Source organism: Trichoplusia ni, chromosome 26 (genome assembly GCF_003590095.1).
Source record: "Trichoplusia ni isolate ovarian cell line Hi5 chromosome 26, tn1, whole genome shotgun sequence".
Taxonomy (NCBI): domain Eukaryota; kingdom Metazoa; phylum Arthropoda; class Insecta; order Lepidoptera; family Noctuidae; genus Trichoplusia; species Trichoplusia ni.
The window spans coordinates 3,733,769-3,752,803 of record NC_039503.1 but is presented as its reverse complement, the minus strand read 5'-3'; the positions used below and the strand labels follow the sequence as shown (position 1 = coordinate 3,752,803).

The window sequence follows — 19,035 nt, the reverse complement described above, 5'->3', positions numbered from 1 at the left end:
TTTGAAAGTAAGACTATATTATTTTACTAAAAATATACCAAAAAAAGAAAAAATATCCGAAATCTCTATACCAAACTTGTATTATCTAAGGACAATAAAAAATTAAAACTATTCTTGTTTTTTACTGCTACCTACGTCTTTCCCCGTGTGTCAATTTTCGTTGGAATTTTATGGTCTCATGCCATGAATTCAAATTTAAAGACGACGATGAATAAAATTATTTTTGGGGGAAAATGTCACGTATCATGGTAACATTGTTTTTGCATGTACTTTTATTGTTGTCCCTTACGGGTGAACGCGCATGTCAAATCTATGTGATTCTTTATCTAAGTCACGACCTATGACGCTATCCAAAAACTACACAAAGAAAAGTAGTTTATGACGTAGTACCTCCTAATGAGTAGTTCTTTCGATCAAAGTCAAAGAAATAAGAAACAGATGCATATTACGTGCAAGTTACATGGCCCCGATCTGAACTATCTGCATCAAGTAAAAAGCCATGCGACAAAGTTTACAAACAAAGTCACGTGACATAAACAAAAGCATGCGCTCGCACAGCGAGCGAGCGAGCGTATTTCTTCTCAAGGTTGTCAGCACTGTTCCGCTTCGCTTTACATATTTTGCAATAAGTTTATCGGCAACATGATGTTATAAGGAGTTCAATGCTCCTAATCGTAGCATTACGTACTTAGAAGGAAAAGGTGTTAGGCTTACTTGTACGTATTAGTATTTTCCTTAGTTAAATAATTAGGTAATTTCAACTTAATGACAATTTTATAAGGATTCAAACTTTCAAATACGATAACTTTAATCAATGCTGTAGTAATCATCAGTTAATGTTGATTCGGTTGTTTGTAAAAAACTTATTTTCCGCAATACACCGGCCCTACTTTATTGATTCATTCATGAAATGTTGAGAGGTTGCAATTGAGTGTAGTAAAGCGTAAGTGAGATAGCAACAAAACTGTGTATGTAGTAGTGATGTGCGTGAATCACGCAGCTGCGTTTGGAAAAAGTTTCACTCGACTGCTGTCATTCTGTCACAGAGGTACATAAACAAATAGCGTCGATTTAGATGTGGCAAGAATGGCGGCACCGTCGAATGGTAGTGGTAATTTAGTGGAAGAGTTTGAAGAATCTTTTCAGGTGAGCTAAGTTCACTTAATTTATTAAATTAGACGTAAAAAAGTCCTTTAAAAATTACATTTCATTCATAACCTCTCTAAATAGGTTTATTCACAAATGTCAAACTGTGTTGTCGCGCTACCAACCTAGCAAATCTAAACTAATCGTGGCCGGTGTTGCTATTTAGTAGAAGCTTCGTATGGAAAATAAAATTGCTCTTCGGGAATACGCGAACAAGTTTGGTGTGTACGTGACCCAATTTTCCTTATGGAGCTTCTAATAACCCACGACTGTCGTGAAGGGATTTTGTTGCAAGCGCATCTCGATCAAGTCGGCCATTTTACTGATAATGTTTTCACATCGTTACGAAAGGTTAATCGCGTGTATTTTAATTAAATTAGCGAACTAAGAACAGTATTATGTTATGAAGTGTCGGGCTGCTTACCAATAATAACGTGGACTATTAATGAACGATGGTGTAATAGTGGATTAAGTGTGATGAAACTTTGTTGATTGATTTTCGTGTTTGTGACCATAAAAAAGACAATGTCGGTAGCCGGGGATGATGTTGGAGTGTCTTCGAGTGGGGTATCGATTCAGGTATTCCGCCCAACATGGGAGGAATTCAAGGATTTCAATAAATACGTGCAGTATATGGAGTCGAAGGGTGCTCACAAGGCAGGGCTTGCCAAAGTGATCCCTCCTCCGGAGTGGGTGCCCCGGAAGTCTGGTTACAACTTGGATGAGCTGAACGTGACGATCCCCTCGCCAATATGCCAGGTAGTGACTGGCAAGCAAGGTTTGTTTCAACAGATAAATATACAAAAGAAGGCTATGACTGTAAAGCAGTTTGCAGTGATGGCCAACTCTGCTAAGTACTGCACTCCTCGTCACTCGGGCTTCGACGACCTAGAGCGGAAATACTGGAAGAATGTCACTTATGTAGCACCGATATACGGAGCTGATGTCAACGGTAGCATAACAGACCCAGATGTTAAGGAATGGAACATCAATAGTTTAGGAACTATCCTAGATTTTGTGAACTCAGACTACGGTATTGAAATTGACGGAGTCAACACCGCTTACCTGTACTTTGGTATGTGGAAGACTACTTTTGCTTGGCATACGGAAGACATGGATTTGTACTCCATAAATTATCTGCACTTCGGTGACCCTAAAACTTGGTACTGCATCCCTCCAGAACATGGAAAACGGTTTGAACGTATTGCATCCGGTTTCTTCCCAACTTCAGCAAAGACTTGCCAGGCATTTTTGAGACACAAAATGACATTAATATCTCCGCAAATCCTAAAACAATACTCGGTACCTGTTAACAAGATAACTCAAGAAGCCGGTGAGATTATGATTACGTTCCCTTATGGATATCACGCTGGATTCAATCACGGATTCAATTGTGCTGAATCCACAAACTTTGCTGCGCCCCGATGGGTTGAATACGGAAAGCGTGCTACTCAATGTACCTGCAGTAATGATATGGTTAAAATTTCAATGGATACGTTTGTTAAACGGTTCCAGCCTGACCGCTATGAACTATGGCTGAAGGGACAGGATATTGGTTGCCATCCAGAACAACCAGAAAAGATGGTTCCAGCTCCTCATCCTTCAGGTCAAGATATATTATGTAATAAGAATAATACGGAACTGCCCGAGTCATTTATAGAAGCGGAAGTTGAAGGTCTTAAGAAGAAGAAACGGCATCCTCTACATCTTAAGAGAGCAATGGCCAGCAAGAGTATATCTGAAGGAGCTATAGCTGTATCCATCCTCGGTCAAGACGTAATGGACGATGATGAAATGACAATGGCAGAAGGTGACTTAGACATGATGACAGCAATGAAGAGACCATCCATGATGCCATTGCAGCCAGATGAGACACAACTTGATGCTCTAGAAGACATCTGGTTGAAAGGAGATGAGATGGATCCATCAGAAGCTCAGCTTCCCGATGTAGGATACATAGACTCCGACAAAGACTCTGATTATGAAGCACCAAAGAATAAAAAGACTTCGAAAATACGGAAAAAACGAAAGGACAGTTTAAAGAAAGAACCTAAAGTCAAAAAGGAGATTAAAGAAGAAGAAACTGCATCCAAAGAAGGAGAACAAGAGAAGGACAAAGCTGAAAAGAAGAAGACGCCGCAGAAGAGAGGTAAAAAGGTCAAAACTAAGAAGTTGTCAGAAGAACAGCTTGAGGATATGGCAGCTCTAGTCTCTAACTGGGAATCACCACCTCATGTTGAGGAGGAGATCCCGATCCTCAAACCAGTACCGCTAACTGACGATCCGTTAAACACAGGACATTCTGAAGCCAAACCTCTACCAATAACACCAATTACAAGTCCACCTGATGCTAAAAAGGAAACCAAGAAAAGAAAATCTAAAACAGACTCAGAGAAGATTGAGAAACCCAAGAAGGAACGACTAAAGAAAGAACCCAAGCCTAAGAATCCTGATGCACCAGTCAAAGAGAAGAAACCCAGAAAACCTAGGACACCTAAAAAGTGTACTTACGAATATAGCTCCCCTGTAGAACCAATCATGGCCAAGCCACCTCAATTGTGCAGGCCCGCGGTTGCCACTATTACTAAACCAGTCAGTACCCATGCATCGCCAGAAGGCCCCAGACCCACATCCTTCTTAGCAAGCACATCATCATTAAAAACAGAACCATCTCCACCGCAGAAACCAGAAAAAACTTACTCGGCAATACTCTTAGATGGCAGTCTAAGAGTCCCTAAAGCAGTACCACCAATTAATAAAAATCCGAGCGCGTTCGAAGATGAATTCCACAAGTTCATGACAAATAAGAAACAGGCTGAGCCAAGTCCTCCACAGCCACAACGTAAACGATCACCAAAAGTAATGAATAATTCTGATAAAGTTATCGTTGAACCGCTCGAACCATTGCCCGTACAAAGAGAAGAATGGCCGATGCCCGTAGGACAGTATAATGACTGCATATTCCTGAACACTCCTCTAGACTATAGAACTTACCAAACGCAAGACCGTATCCAACCATCAATGGATAGAAGTCAATGGAGGCCGGACTATTACCAACCTAATCCCATGCATAATGTTCCACCTCCTATGCATGGTCAAATGAGTAACAATTACTACAGAAGTCCGTACCAGTCACCGTGGCAGTACGGTTATCAGAAATAAGTATTTTTAATTATAGTTATAGGCAATGTCCGTTTCGGTCTCATGTGTGCAATGTTTTGACTTCTAAAATGTGTGATTGGACTGCAAAAATTTTAAGGTTATTGATGTAAAAGATATAGTTATCTCATTTCAAATACTACTTTTGGACAACTTGGACAACCTTTTTTGTGAAAGACTTTCCATTTTTAAAACCAAATTAATTGTCCTTTAAATTGCAAACTTACCACTAGCTAAATGACTATAATTAAAGAGCAAAGAAAACAAAAAATCTTTATAAAAATTGTTGTTGTTTATATGGGCCAAAGTAGTATTTAAAACGACTGCATTTTCATTACACGATATCTCATTTGTCTATGTACTTTAAAAAGTTAAATCTTGGTGTGTCTTTTTACCTAAAACGCCTGATTACAAATAAGACGCGATGACAAACGAAACATTCGGTTATACGTGCATTCAAACTCTGAAAATCAATAATTTGTTGACTTAACGTGTTTCTATAAAAACAACATAAATTGTTTAACTTTCAAGTACCTGAATCAATGGTGTATAAATATACTACAGATTGCCAAGCGTCTGAGAGGAGTAGTTGCAGCTAACTGGCTATATTAGCCATTAGTAACCAACCCACATATTGCATAAAATTCAAAGTTTATAATGTTGCTTAATTAATTGTTATTATATGAACCCCATAGATATTATGTATAATAGAATAAGTTATTTTTGCAATCCAATATCACATTAAAAACCTGTTATAAAACTGACTGCTGAATGCTGATCCTTCTTATTACCTGTTCCCTAAAATATATTGAGATATATTTAACTTGTTACCGACTCAGCAAGACATTAAAATGTATTATATAGATAAAGATATTATATATTAGTGATAAATATAATTATTATATAGTTAGACAGCAATTTTAGACTTCTTAACACTGCATTTTGAGACATCACCCTTTTGTATTGTGAGTTCTGCTTAAATACAAGTTTTGCTTTAAGATTATCTAAAGTTGAAAGAAGTATTTTATAAATATTGTTGACTCAAACTATGAACAAATACGCGTTTGATAAAAGCGCTTGTTACATTCAACACCTCGCGTTTTAGGACTTACTGATTTAGAGTAGGAGGCGATGCCAGTGATTGGGAGATAGGATTTTAAGTTCTTCGAGACTATCGCCAGCCCAAGTCATAAAGATTCAGAATTACGATCTTCGAGTATTGGAGTAATCCTTGCCTCTTTTTCGTGATCAACTTTGATCGCATCTACCTCGCAGTTTCCAGCCAAGTTGAGTAAAAAATTGCATTCGCCCCCTTTACGAATGATCAAGGTTTGTCGCCTACATATGGCGGCACGGAAGTGTTCACAGCCAAGTCTATAAGGGCTTAATTTATTTAAAGCAGAATTCACAATAATACTACACCTTAGAATTATTTATTTATCATTTAAATAAAATTCTGTATAGTAAATATACGCCGTTCTGTAAATTACATTAACTATTTACTATGACTGATTATGACGGTTCATTTTTTAAGATCACATTCGGTTTAAGTTTGTATCATATAATAGGACTTTTTGCTACACACGACATGATTTCTCGTCCAACTTTTGATCAAACGCATAAAACTTTTCGAAGGTACTATTTTGCTCTAATTTGATCACTGCAATGTAGCAATTTGTAGTTACTATAACGAATTGGATTTTGTGTTTAGGGATTTCCCACACTTATTCAGCTCTCTTAAATAATGTAGTTGGTCTCTTGTTTTCATAAATCAGCTTATAGCAAACCTTAAGCAATCAACTGCAGAAATGTGCGTCTAAATTGGCCGTAAGCTATATGCGTCGATCGTTAAATGTTATCTATCGTGTGTAGTTTTTAGATATAATTTCGCGGGTTGTATGTCAAATGTGTAATGTCAGAATTTATTTTTGTAATGATTTCGTGTTTGTTTTTTTGTATGACGGCCCTTGATGTTAATGAAACGGTTTTATTTTGTCACTTTTGTAAAAAAATATAAATTCTTTAATCTTCATCCATTATCGTATCTAAATAAAAGTTTTCTTTTGACGTCATAAGGTTTGAAGGTTTTTTTTTTACCTCTAAAGGAACAGGGGTCTACCATCACCTTTTAAAGTCGGACTGATGTTTTTGTAGAAGGCAGACACAGCTCCTCGCCGCGTAGTTGGCTGTCACACCAGTACTAGCCTTTAAACATTTTAGCCTTTTTTGATTATGTTGGGGTCCGTTTCCAGTCTAACTGGATTCAGCTAAGTACCAGTATTTTACAAGGAGCGACTGCCCATCTGACCTCCCCAACCCAGTTACCTGGGCACCTGGGCAACACGATACTCCTTAGACTTTGTAGCTTCTGAATACTCGTTATGACATAGGTCACCATCTACTGACCGACCGTATAAAATGCTGTAGCTTAACCAGTGCTCGAACCTACACTGACTTTTTAAGGCAGTGGCAGATCCTTAAAGGCCTTAACACCTCTTAAAACTGGATTATTGTAACCGTTATAGAGCAAGATGGCAATCTACACATCTTCGGAATATTTCTTATAAAAAAACCTTTTATCCTAAAACAGTCGGGTGCAAATTGATTACGACTTAAAAAGAAATGTCTAAGTGTTATAAAGTTTATAATATGTTAGAGTGCGCGACTACACTGTTTTGTTAAGTCTAGATGTGTGTGTGTCATTATTACAATGTTACGAGTACTTGTATGTATGTGTGTGTGGTTGTCGAGTGTTTTGATTCGGGATTCACTTGTTTGAACACGTACTTAGAGATACTATTTGCCTCATTTAAATATAGTTTATAACTCGTAGATTGTTAGGTGTGTAATTCATTGTTGGTTAATTTCAGAGACAAAAATAGGGTAGTTGAGGATTGAAAAGAATATAGCTGTACTGATAATTGGGGAGTGTTACACATGGGTATATCAACGATGTATTTTTGTAGGATACCTTCAATAGACATACTGATTTCAAATGTATAATAATTTGAAAAGCAATTATCACATCTCCAACGTTAACTTAATCAGAATTTGAAAACTATGTAAGTAAATTTCAAACATCATTTTACACCCGATTGTTATCTTAAATATTGACATACAACCCGCTTATTTCAGCTTTATTTTAGTCGTAATTAATAGTAGGATGTGTTTTTTTACAATTAACAAATTCATAATTGGTTTATTTTGTATCGAGTGCTCTAAAAGTTTTATTTTCCAATTGGGTCCTCGTATAAATGTTTTGTGGTAAACTGAATGGCAGGAATCGGTTAATTTTGATATTCAAATAGCTTATCACATAGATATTGCTTGTATTCAGATTCTATTGTTTCTATTTATCACTTGATAGGCAATTTCTTAGGTTGCGTTTAAATTAAACCTATATTCAGTTGTTTGGGAGCAAGCGTTATTGTATTTCCTATTAATATTCACTTTTTCGTGCACACCTTACCAAAAACCTTACGAAAAACATCGTCTAATATCACGCCCTTTCCAAAGCTCATATTAATCGGCTGACTATAAGATTTGTTTAAACTCAGCCTTAGCTACTATGGCGCTGAGAAGTATCTATAAAATCTGGTCTAACAATATCCACTTTTTATTCTAGACCGTTGTTTGTCCTATATTTTTTAACTTAATGACGTACGATACAAAAGCACTTGGTATTCAACCATGAATGTCTCCGTCTAACAGTTTTATAGTCCACTTAGCGCCTTGAAAATCTGATTGTTGTGAGTAAAGTGTAGTTTAAAACGGGGAACTTACCATGACCTAACCTAAAATAGTTGACAAATCATTGTAATAAAAGAGAGAGATTGTCGTGCCATCTACTTCTAGCTCCCTCGTTAGTTTTAAATGGTACCGGAGTTACAGCACGTCTTCAAAAAACATTATGGCGGTTGTAGACGATATGTCATCGTAAAGCTCCCCAAAAGTTAACTTAATATTTATGCAAAGACATAGAAAGCGAATACACAAACCGAAATGTGAGTTTTGAAATATGATTGGTTGATTTAAATTTCGAATTGTTATAGACACGAATAGCCGTTAATTTTAAATAATTCTTTGTTCTCATGTTCCATTTCGAGATCTTAAGTGTTGGTGATTTTTTATTTAGTTTTAATGTTACTTAATTCTCATTTCTTTCTATTAAAGAGCAACACATTATCAACGAAACAGTTGCTTTGAAACTGGCTTTCAATTGAAATAAAGCTATTTTATAGGTGACATCGTTGGTCATCCAAACTTCGTAGCAGACACGTTTTACTGCAGGCATAGTCGAGTGGTTGAGGTCAACATGCCAAACTCATTGAGCGCGATGTGGGGGGGTTGCGATCCCCGCGTTGAAAAAGCATTTGTGTGATCCACGAACATGAATTCGAAAACGTTGCGTGCGATAAGATATTTTTTGCAAATGTGGGTACAAAAAGCTTTTGGGGTTTGGACCTGAACTCTTTGCCTCGGCAGTCCATTGTTCATATCACTAGACAATCACTGCTATTGTGGCTTTGAGTATATTATAGTGGCGCCTTATAAAATAGTTTTATTTCAATTTTTATTTAGTATTTTCTTGCCGACAACCAAACCCTTAAGATCCTGAAATTACACAGAGTCCGTTTATGGTGAGATAGTGTAAGATGATAGTCATATAATAAATTATATTCGGTCTCGCAATTATTTGCCATATGCAACAAGCAATATTGGGCTTGACAACAAGTATTCAATGAAAAGTAACTATTTTTATAAAAGATGTGTATATTTTTTTTCTTTATGACGGTCTTAAGTACTTTTTGGTTATCAAGAGAGGTAATAAACATATCTTAATTTAGCGCAAAATTGCCCAATGGTTACTGTGAACTTGAGGAGCTCGTGGCTAAGCTATAACCGCAGAAGTGAAACGATCAAAGGTTAAGCTATGCTTGACGCGGTTGATCCGTAGATGGGTGACCATCTTTGTCATAAGGAGTTCCTCCGTGTTTCGGAAGGCACGTTAAATTGTGGGTCGCGGCTGTTATTCATACATCTTTGACAGTCGTTACAGGTAGTCAGAAGCTTGAAAAGTCTGATAACCAGTCTAACCAAGGGGTATCGTGTCGCCCAGGTAACTGGGTTGAGGAGGTCAGATAGGCAGTCGCTCCTTGTAAAACACTGGTACTTAGCTGAAACCGTTAGACTGGTAGCCGACCCCAACATAGTTGGGAAAAGGCTAGGCCAATGATGGTTACTGTGAACTTTTTAGAAGATTTTTTCAGCAGTCATTACACAATTTTTGCGCTTAATCGCTGTTTGATCGATAGTACCTATTTCTCGATTACCTGAAAAGTATTTAAGCTGAGATTTCAACCTCGACGCAATTAATAAGCAATATTTATTAAATATGTTACACTTGTTATAAAGTTTATTGTAATTTGGTCACACTATGAACTCTTAAGCAAGATGCAGATCCAGTTGTTTAAGCGAAATGCATCTACATTTTGTCTTGCTTTCACAACGACATCTGTCTAAGTGGGAGATTATCCCCACCTCATAAAGGAATATTTTGGCAGTTTAGGGAGCCCGATAGAGGACTACAGAGCGTGCATTTCTGTCACTCTTTTACAATAGGTATGATGATTGGGTATAAAAAGAAAAAAAAACGAATTAGTCCCTCAGTTAGGCGATTAAAAAAGTATAAGACAAGACAGAAACTAAAATTGACGAAGATTAACTGCTTTGAAGTTTAGGAGAGGGGGCTTGAACGATATTCTAAAACTTATAATCTCGTGACATAACGCGTAAGTTTCATTCACTGTAATTTGGTCGATTTGTGGCAATACACTACAAGAAGGATACTAAAAATATCATTATCCCTATTGCAATAATATTACTTTGTGCTGAGGTATTATCTTCTCTGCTTCAAGAGCTTATGGTACTGTCAAATTGAGATTAATAAAATACTTGTTGCCTCGTCTAGCTTTTGTTTATTCCCTAATTTTGATGTTTCTCTCCCACTTTTGTCTACCATTATCACTTAATTTTATAGCGTTATAGAACTAGTAGAATTGTGATGTGTCATGTTATAGGGATGTTCGAAAATATCCGAAAGTCTTAACTAGTTTATAAGGTGCAGCTCTAGTATCCGATACCCGACGGCTTGAATATCCGCTGCGTCGGATACAAATGTCGATGAGAGATGCGTATTGGAGATTAAAACCTAACCTCATTTATTTTTTGTGGGAGAAACACCAGAAAGTATGGAATTTTAATAATTGTTTATACTGACGGTATATTTGTAAATTGCCGGGGAATCCCCCGTCCTTGATAAGTTGCGGGACGTTGTTTAATGTAGATTTATTTAATAGCCTATAATTTTAAATGCTGTTTTAAAAATGAAGTTCTTTCAATTAAAATAATGATGAGTATTTTTGGGGTTTTATTCCTATTTATCTTCCTTTATGCTGCTGAAGTAATTAATACTAGGCGATTCTAAGATTATCTGTTGAACGTCAAATCTAGCGTCTATTTTAAAAGCTCATATTACATATAAAATAGGGTCAAACTAGTAAGAAGTTTGCCTAACATGTATTTTTAGAAGAATGTTTCTATTACTAGAAATTTTAATTAAAGAAAGTCAACCCTCTATGTTACCTCTCTATCGGTCTTTACAGACCATAGAACTGCTTTAGTTTTAAAAGATTTCTGGATAAAATAAATAAGGTGATCTTATTTTGGTGATTCCTTGCGGTCTTATTTAGCCTGCAGTATTTGTCCGTTCGATTAGTGTCTGATGGAAAAAATTATCAATTCTATACAACAAAATTCATTTTAGAAAAAGGTTAACAAAATTGGAGTAAAATACGCAACAAACCCCACAGCTCAGCTCGCTACCTTTTATTTCACAAAACAAATATATTAGACTAGCTGTTGTTCGTCCGCGTGGTTAGAAGATATAAGTTATAATTTATACCTGCCTTCTATCTATCTTGTAGGATTCAGTCAGCATTTGCAATGTAAGCGCAAAAAATGTGTTTTTTTACGACCTCACATTAGAAACCTCAAAAATTGTAGCCTATGTGTTATTCTGATGTATAAGCTATATTGTGGTAAAGTTTCATTCAAATCCATTCAGTAGTTTTTACGTGAAAGAGAAACAAACATCCATACATCCATACTTACAAACTTTCGCCTTTATAATAGTAGGTAGGATTGTTAAGGCCCTTGACACCGGGGGTAACAAACACGTGTTAGCTACGATGCGGTCAATAATCAGTTGATGCAGAATAAAATGGAATTATTACTGGAGGGGTAAATAAAGACAGTTTTTGCAAAGGCATTTACTAGCTTCGGTATAAAAACAGCTATCTTAAAAGTTATTAGATGACTCGGCAATCCTTGATTTGCCTCATAAATTATTTCTAGGGTATTTCTGGTGCAGAAAAATCACTACATACAAGTGAAAAACAAAAGTTAGTTCTCATAGGGGAACAATAGTTGTCCGATTCTCAGACCTATCCTACCTACCGATTCGCAGTAATACTACTAACACCGCGACATGAGAATTTATTTGACACTAGTTGTTGCTCGCGTTGAACGCGTTGAACTTCAGTTTACAGCGTTCGGTGGTCCCCGTTTCCATGGAAATATGTCCCCTTATTGATCTTATAGCTTTTACACACCTTTTCAATTTTCCCTCGGGAATTCTTTAAAAAATTGGGATAAAATGTAGCCTATGTTCTTTTCCATGTCAATGGCTATATGCATGCCAAATTTCATCCAAATCCGTTCAGCCGTTTTTGCGTGATTGAGTAACAGACATCCAAACATCCACACTTTCACATTAATTTATAATATTAGTTAGGATAAAGAGAATTTAAAACTGAGAGTTGTCTAAATCTTACTTACTCCGTTGGCTCAGCGATCCAAATCTCTCGTCTTGGCCTCTGTTACGAGAGAGCGTCACTTTACCCGATCCTTGGCCACTTCTCACCAATCACCGGCGTGAAGCGCCCGAAGATCCGCCTCAACTGTGCCACTCCAGCGGGTCGGCCAACAGGGCGTCTAGCTGTTGCCCGAGACTTCGTCCGCGTGGTTAGAAGATATAAGTTAGGAATTTTTGAACGAAAGCCCTCGAAGATGAATAATTTTCCCTGTTTTTTTCCACACTTTCCATTGTATCTTCACTCCTATTAGTCGCAACGTGATGGTTTATAACCTAAAACCTACCACGATGAATGGTCTATTGAACACAAAAATATTTTTTGTGTCAATTTGAACTAGTAGTTCCTGAGATTAGCGCGTTCAAACAAATGAACTCTTCAGCTTTATATATTAGTATCTATTGATCTGTAACTATATACCCCGCCAGTCCTTGTTACCCCATTTGGTCAGATTGCCAAACGATCAACTCTATAAGGTAGTCTCATTAGCCAAGTCTTGCAGGCATGTTTGAACGTGCTGACGAAGCAGGAGGCTTCGCCCTGCGTCGAGAAGGAAGAGGTCAAGGTCGAGGTTGAACGGTTCATTGACCTCGCCAGGCAGATGGAGGCGTTCTTCTTGCAGAAGAGGTTTGTATGATGTCAATTCATATACTTTGACTAAGAATAATGTACTTGGATACATCCCCTAACATTTCACGCATTCAATTTATCAGAAACTAGCTGTTGCCCGCGACTTTGTCCCCGTGGGTAGAAGATATAAGTTATGATTTATACCTGGCCTGTTTTTTTTCACATTTTCTATTGTATCTTCGCTCCTATTAGTCGCAGCGTGATAGTTTATAGCCTAAATCCTTCCTCGATGAATGGCCTATTCAGCACAAACATATTTTTTCATTTGGACCAGTAGTTACTGAGATTAGCGCGTTCAAACAAGCAAACAAACTCTTCAGCTTTATATATTAGTATAGATATGTAATGTTTGAGACTGAGTGACGGAAATTGTTTGGTGTAATTATTTTTTCAGTAGTATGACTAAAGAACATAGTTACCGATCTAATGTCTGACCGTATACTCGTTGCTTAGCTTCGATTTTGATTTTTATTATTTGTGATAACAACAAGCGGCAACAGAAATACGTCATCTGTTTAAATTTCATCTGTCCAGCTATCATGGTTTATGAGATGCAATCTGATGACAGACAGACATATAGCAAAGCCATAATATTACTGTTCCGATTTTATCTCTTGAGTACGGAACTTTAAAAATAAATTTAAAAAGAAATTGCACAATTCATCAGACCATGCTCTGTAACATGTAGTATAAATATGTAATTCTTCTAGGTTCCTTCTGTCAGCGATGCGCCCAGAGTTATTAGTAAAAGAAGACAACAATGAACTCAAATGCGAGCTGCAGAGGAAAGAAGAATTATTAAGAAGACACTATGATAAGATTAGCCAGTGGCAGAACCTCTTAGCTGATTTGCAGGTTAGGATTAACTATACTCAAGTTGCCTAGGTAGATAACTAAAATCTAGGTGTGTCTTATTGTCTAGAAACTCAATTAAAAAAAAAAAAACTCGACTAAAAACAGACGTAAAACAACAATAAAGATTACCAAATGAAATGTACCACTGAAATATATCAGTTGTTTATTTATTTAATATGTGTTTGTATACAGGAACACCGAGATTGTTTACCTTTAGTTAACTACCTAAACATGGAGTATAGTTTTAATTTCCAAGTATTGTTTTTCTCCCCTGCCGGGGCACCGGGATTGTACGAATGGGTTCCCGTGACCTCGTACAAGGGTAAAAGAAAAATCATTTCACTCCACAACTTTTTAGTCAGTGACCCTGACTGTTATACTGGTGGTCGTGGGTTCGATTCCCACTCGAATAAATGTTTGATCATCACGATCATTTGTTATGTCTCTAGGTGTAATTTATTTAAAGTATTTTAGTTTAGTTAATTAGTTTGAGACTAGATAGCGTTGTGTGAACATTGTGGAATTTTATTAAAGAAATAGATTATTATGAAATGATGTAACGGTTTACTCATGCGTATTTATCGAGATCGCCGGACTAGTTTCGGACCCAACAGGAGTCCTTAATCATGAGCTGACGCGGCTGGATCGCGAGTCGAACTAGTCGGGCACCCCCGATAAATACGCGTGAGTAAACCGTTTCGTCATTTAATAATGAATCAGTCTCACGATAGTTATTATTAAAGAGATAGAATATTGTTATAACCAACCAACCTTAGCGCGTGTCTTCGCAGGGCCACACCGTGTACAACAAGTGCTCGCAGCAGAGCTCGCAGGCGCCGCCCGTGCAGGCGCCGCCCGCCCAGCAACACGTCGTTCCGCAGAGTGTGCAGGTTGGTACTCACTTACGTATTAATGTTACTTAGGGCCGATTTTTCAATCATCACTTAACTTCTATCTGAAGAATAAATATTGCCGTTTGACATATTTCCTATACAAAAGCTGTCAAAACGTCAAACATATTCTTCAGATAGATCATAACAGTTATCTGGCAATTGAAAAATCGGCCCTTAGGCCTGATTCACACGGGAGCTATTTTAACACGCGTTAAAAAAGCGTTCAAATAGCACAAATGCATTTCTAAGTACTTGTCTTAATTCTTTATCGAACACGCCACACGTCGCGCTCCATTGTCCTAAATCTAATGGTTTAGCCTGGTGACTTGGGCCGGATCTAGGGGCCACGAGGCAACAAAGATTTTACCTACACTCAGCTATTTATGCAGTCCAAACCCCTTTGTAGACGACTTAAATAATATTTTTTTGAACTCCTATAACTTAATATCCCACCAGGCTCAACAGATGGCAGCAGCGGCGGCCGCGCAACAAGCCGCGTTACAACAACAGGCCGCGTTGCAACAACAGCAGGTACCGCGCCCCCCGCACCCGCCCGCGTACCCCGCGAACGTGCAGCGGCGGTAGCTAGGGCCGAAGGAAACTTAGATGAAGCTCAATCCAGACTCAACCCTCTTTGAACGTGACTCAACCCCTCTGTAAACATTCGAATATGACTCAACCCCGTTTTAAACGAGTCGTTAATCTATTCGAAATGGATTCAACCTCTCGGTCACTACTCAACCCCTATCTGAAGAGTCCTAACCCTTTTTGAATTGGTATCAGCCCCTTGGTAAAGGCGTCCTAACCCCATTAGAGCATGTTCTCAACCTTGTTTCTTAAGAACTTGCCATGGTACTATGTCTAAACCCAACCCCTTTTAATCGAAATTGAACAAACTCCATATTAATTTAAACAGCTGATTGGAACACTCCTACAGTCTTCCTCACGATGTTTTCCTTCGCCGTTTTTAGTAAGCGATAATTACTTTGAAATACGCACTTGAATTTCGAAGGAATAGGGATGATGACTGGGTATTAAAAGAAAAAATCTCATTAGTCCCTCAGTTAGATAATTGAAAAGTATGAGACACGTATTTTTTAATTTTTCAGAAAACTAGAATTGACAAAGATTAACTGCTTTAAAGTTTAGGAGAGGGGGCTTGTGACGTAACGATAGAGTAAAATTTATACTCAATCGTGACGTCACGCGTAAGTTTCATTCACTGTAATTTGGTCAATTTTTATTTGCGGGACAAATTAAAATACGTATCCATTATTGTACAAAAAACTACAAGACGGACACTGCAAAAAAAAATTGTCATCATCCCTATTTAGTGCATTGGAATTGAACTTTTGACCTTCGATTTGGCAGTAACGGTCATGCCACTGAACTATTACTCATATTTTGTATCTTAAATATATTTTTGCGGCTAAAGACATCGTTTTCTTAAAGAAATTTGATCATTATCAAAAATATTACGCGTTTTTCCTAAATTGTAAATTTATGATATTTTGGTGAAAACTATCAGTTATAAAATAATTATTAAGTGTATTTGTTAAGTAGATAATAATAATAATTATTATTTTTAAATATAAGTTTGATTTTCTTTATTTTTTTTTGTTTTATTGTTTTTTCCTTTCCTTTTAAGCTTTAGTTTTTTTTTGTGGCAATTAAGGTATGTAGCAATTTTTTTTATATTATTATTTTCAACCGACTTTAAAATGAGGTTTTCATTTCGACTGTATTTTTGTATGTTGCCTTAGAATATCTTACATAATTATGTTGTAATTAAGATATTTTTTGAAATTTTCTGTTAAATATTTATTCATTTCCATATTATATGGTATAGTATAACATATATTTTAATAACTATAGATGCAGAACAGCCTTGCTCAAGGCATGTTCCTGGCAGGGGGGCGCGGGGGCTACGCGGGGCCCCCTCTACAGGGCCCTCTAGCTTACTTGGAGAAGACCGCTACCAATATAGGTGAGGGTTCAACTCATCAAATCAACTACCGCCGTCCTGTTCTTACTCCGTATGTTAGAAAAGGATAGCGATCTTATCTTTAGCCTAGTCTTTTCCCAACTATGTCGTGGTCAGCTTCCAGTCTAATCGGATGCAGCTAAGTGGCAGTGTTTTAACAAGGAGCAAGTGAAAGTGAGGATAGCTTCGCGGTTTCACCCGCGTAGTAGCCGATCCCGTGGTTATTTTTTTTCCGTTTAAACCTCCCCTGGACTACTACGAATATTTCAAGACAACAATAAGGCAAATCGGTTCAGCCGTTCTCGAGTTTTAGCGAGACTAACGAACAGCAATTCATTTTTATATATTAAGATAGGCAAAAATATGTGTCTAATATTTTTTAATTACATATATATCAGACGGATTAAAAAGTTGTATATTTCAAGAAAAAAAGGTTTATTATTATCCATTTTTGTGTTACGGTTCTGTTACAATACCAAATTAAAAAAATTGTAAATGTTTCACAGACATGGTGGGTCTGGGTGATGGGAGGAGGTGACGCGGCCGCGGGAGGGGCAGGGGTAGAGGCCGCGGCAGAGGCCGAGGTGAGTACCTGCCTATTTACTAATCAGTGCGACCTGGTAAGGGAGGTCTGAGGTATTAATAAGGCATTTGTGAGGTACTTTAAACAAAAAAAAGTTGGTGAAGTTTGCAGATAACTAAAACAAGTTAACAAAAGTTTTGTTGTAAAACTATTGTTCAGAAACATTATGCATAACTTCATGAGGTAGTTTTCAGGTTCAGATTATAAAACTGAAAATTTTATTAATAGCCCTCTTCCAAATTCTTATTTTTGTTATGCCCGACAGGGCCCACAATGATCCAAAACTAATGTATCTTGTGTACCTACCACCTAAGTTCACATTGTGGAATGCAATAAACGTATTGAGTATTGACGTATTTTAAATACATAATGATATTCAATAAAGATGTGGTAACTTTAGTTAGACTGGTTGTCAGATTTTCAAGCTTCTGACTACCTGTTACGACTGTTAAAGATGTATGAATAACAGCCGGGGCCCACAATGTAACGTGCCTTCCAAAACACGGAGGAACTCGTTATGACAAAGATGGTCACCCATCTACGGCCCGGCCGTATCAAGTGTAGCTTAAACTGTGATCGATTAACTGCAGTTATAACTTAGTCACGAGCTGAGTGACTTAACCTCGGTCAAATAATAGTAATATTATTATTTTCAGGTCGTGGAGCTTCCCCTGAGTATGGTGGCAGCATGACGCCGCCATAGCGCCCTCCCGCCCGCCCGGGTACACTACCATTACTCACACTACTTGTACACTAACACGCACTACCTCTATTAAAATACCCTGGACAGGCCACTAGTTCCGACGCAATATTATATTCATTTTTACATTAATTTTCGTGAGGATTATTCATACTAAAATGATGCAACGGTTTACTCACGCGTAGTTATCGGGGTAGTCCGACTAGTTTCGGACCCAACCGGACTCCTTAATCGTGAGCTGACGCGGCGGGCGAGCGAGTCATATCATTAATTTTGCGAAGCTAAGCCAAAATGGCTTTTCGATAAATAAAAAATCTCTCTCGATTATTTGTTATATTTTTTTTGTGGTAAACCAAACAACCCAGTTGTCGCCCAGGTAACTGGGTTGAGGAGGTCAGATAGGGAGTCGCTCCTTGTACAACACTGGTATAGTTACCGTCACGGATGTTGAGCGCTCGGCGGAAGAGAGGGGGTAGCTTTGCGCATCGTACACTCATGACAAAATGAGTCGTCTTGAGATGCATGCAACTGCAGCAAAGAACGAATTTCAACGAATCCCTCATGTCGGCTATGACGCGATGCGCTGCGGGACAATCACTGCACTTGAGTCCGCCCCGCGCCTCACTTCATACCGCTAAACGACATAAACAATCACTTCTGCGGAGGTCAAGGTCAGCGCTCAAGATCCGTGCCGGTAACTATACTTAGCTGAATCCGGTTAGACTGGAAGCCGACCCCAACATAGGTCTTGATTCCGTCTGGCACTTGTCCTGTTCTATTTCACTTATAAATACTATCGTTGACAATAATCTTTAATAGGAAACATCGGCCATTTTATAATTAATTACTTCTTTTAACACAGAGGGCGCTTCAAATAGTTACAATGATAGCACACATTAATTTTGTAAGGAATGGCCAACCCAGAGTATTTTAATAGAAAGGAAATATCATTTATTTCAATTATAGATAACCTTTTAATAGAATCAGCATTGAAAATAAATGATGCACATCAAATTTAATAAAATATAAAATTTTTCTATCTGCCCTGGTGGTCTAGTGGTTAGTGACCCTGACTGCTATACCAGAGGTCGTGAGTTCGGTTCCCACTTAGGACAAATGTTTGTGTGATGAGCACTATCATTTGTTCGGTG

At 37.7% G+C, this 19,035-nt stretch overlaps 1 protein-coding gene and 1 long non-coding RNA gene across 2 annotated transcripts; both read left to right on the top strand.

Annotated features, from left to right (window-relative positions):
• Positions 1-1,188: 1,188 nt before the first annotated feature.
• LOC113505720 lies at positions 1,189-15,704 on the top strand. The gene is made up of 5 exons (XM_026888530.1): positions 1,189-4,305; positions 12,742-12,866; positions 13,580-13,724; positions 14,516-14,614; positions 15,074-15,704. The coding sequence occupies exons 1-5, from the start codon at positions 1,672-1,674 to the stop codon at positions 15,200-15,202; spliced, it is 3,132 nt and encodes a 1,043-aa protein (XP_026744331.1). The 5' UTR covers positions 1,189-1,671; the 3' UTR covers positions 15,203-15,704.
• A 742-nt stretch (positions 15,705-16,446) lies between these two features.
• LOC113505649 lies at positions 16,447-18,912 on the top strand. The gene is made up of 3 exons (XR_003401645.1): positions 16,447-16,604; positions 17,108-17,185; positions 17,841-18,912. It is a non-coding gene; the product is annotated as an uncharacterized LOC113505649 (long non-coding RNA).
• Positions 18,913-19,035: the final 123 nt, after the last annotated feature.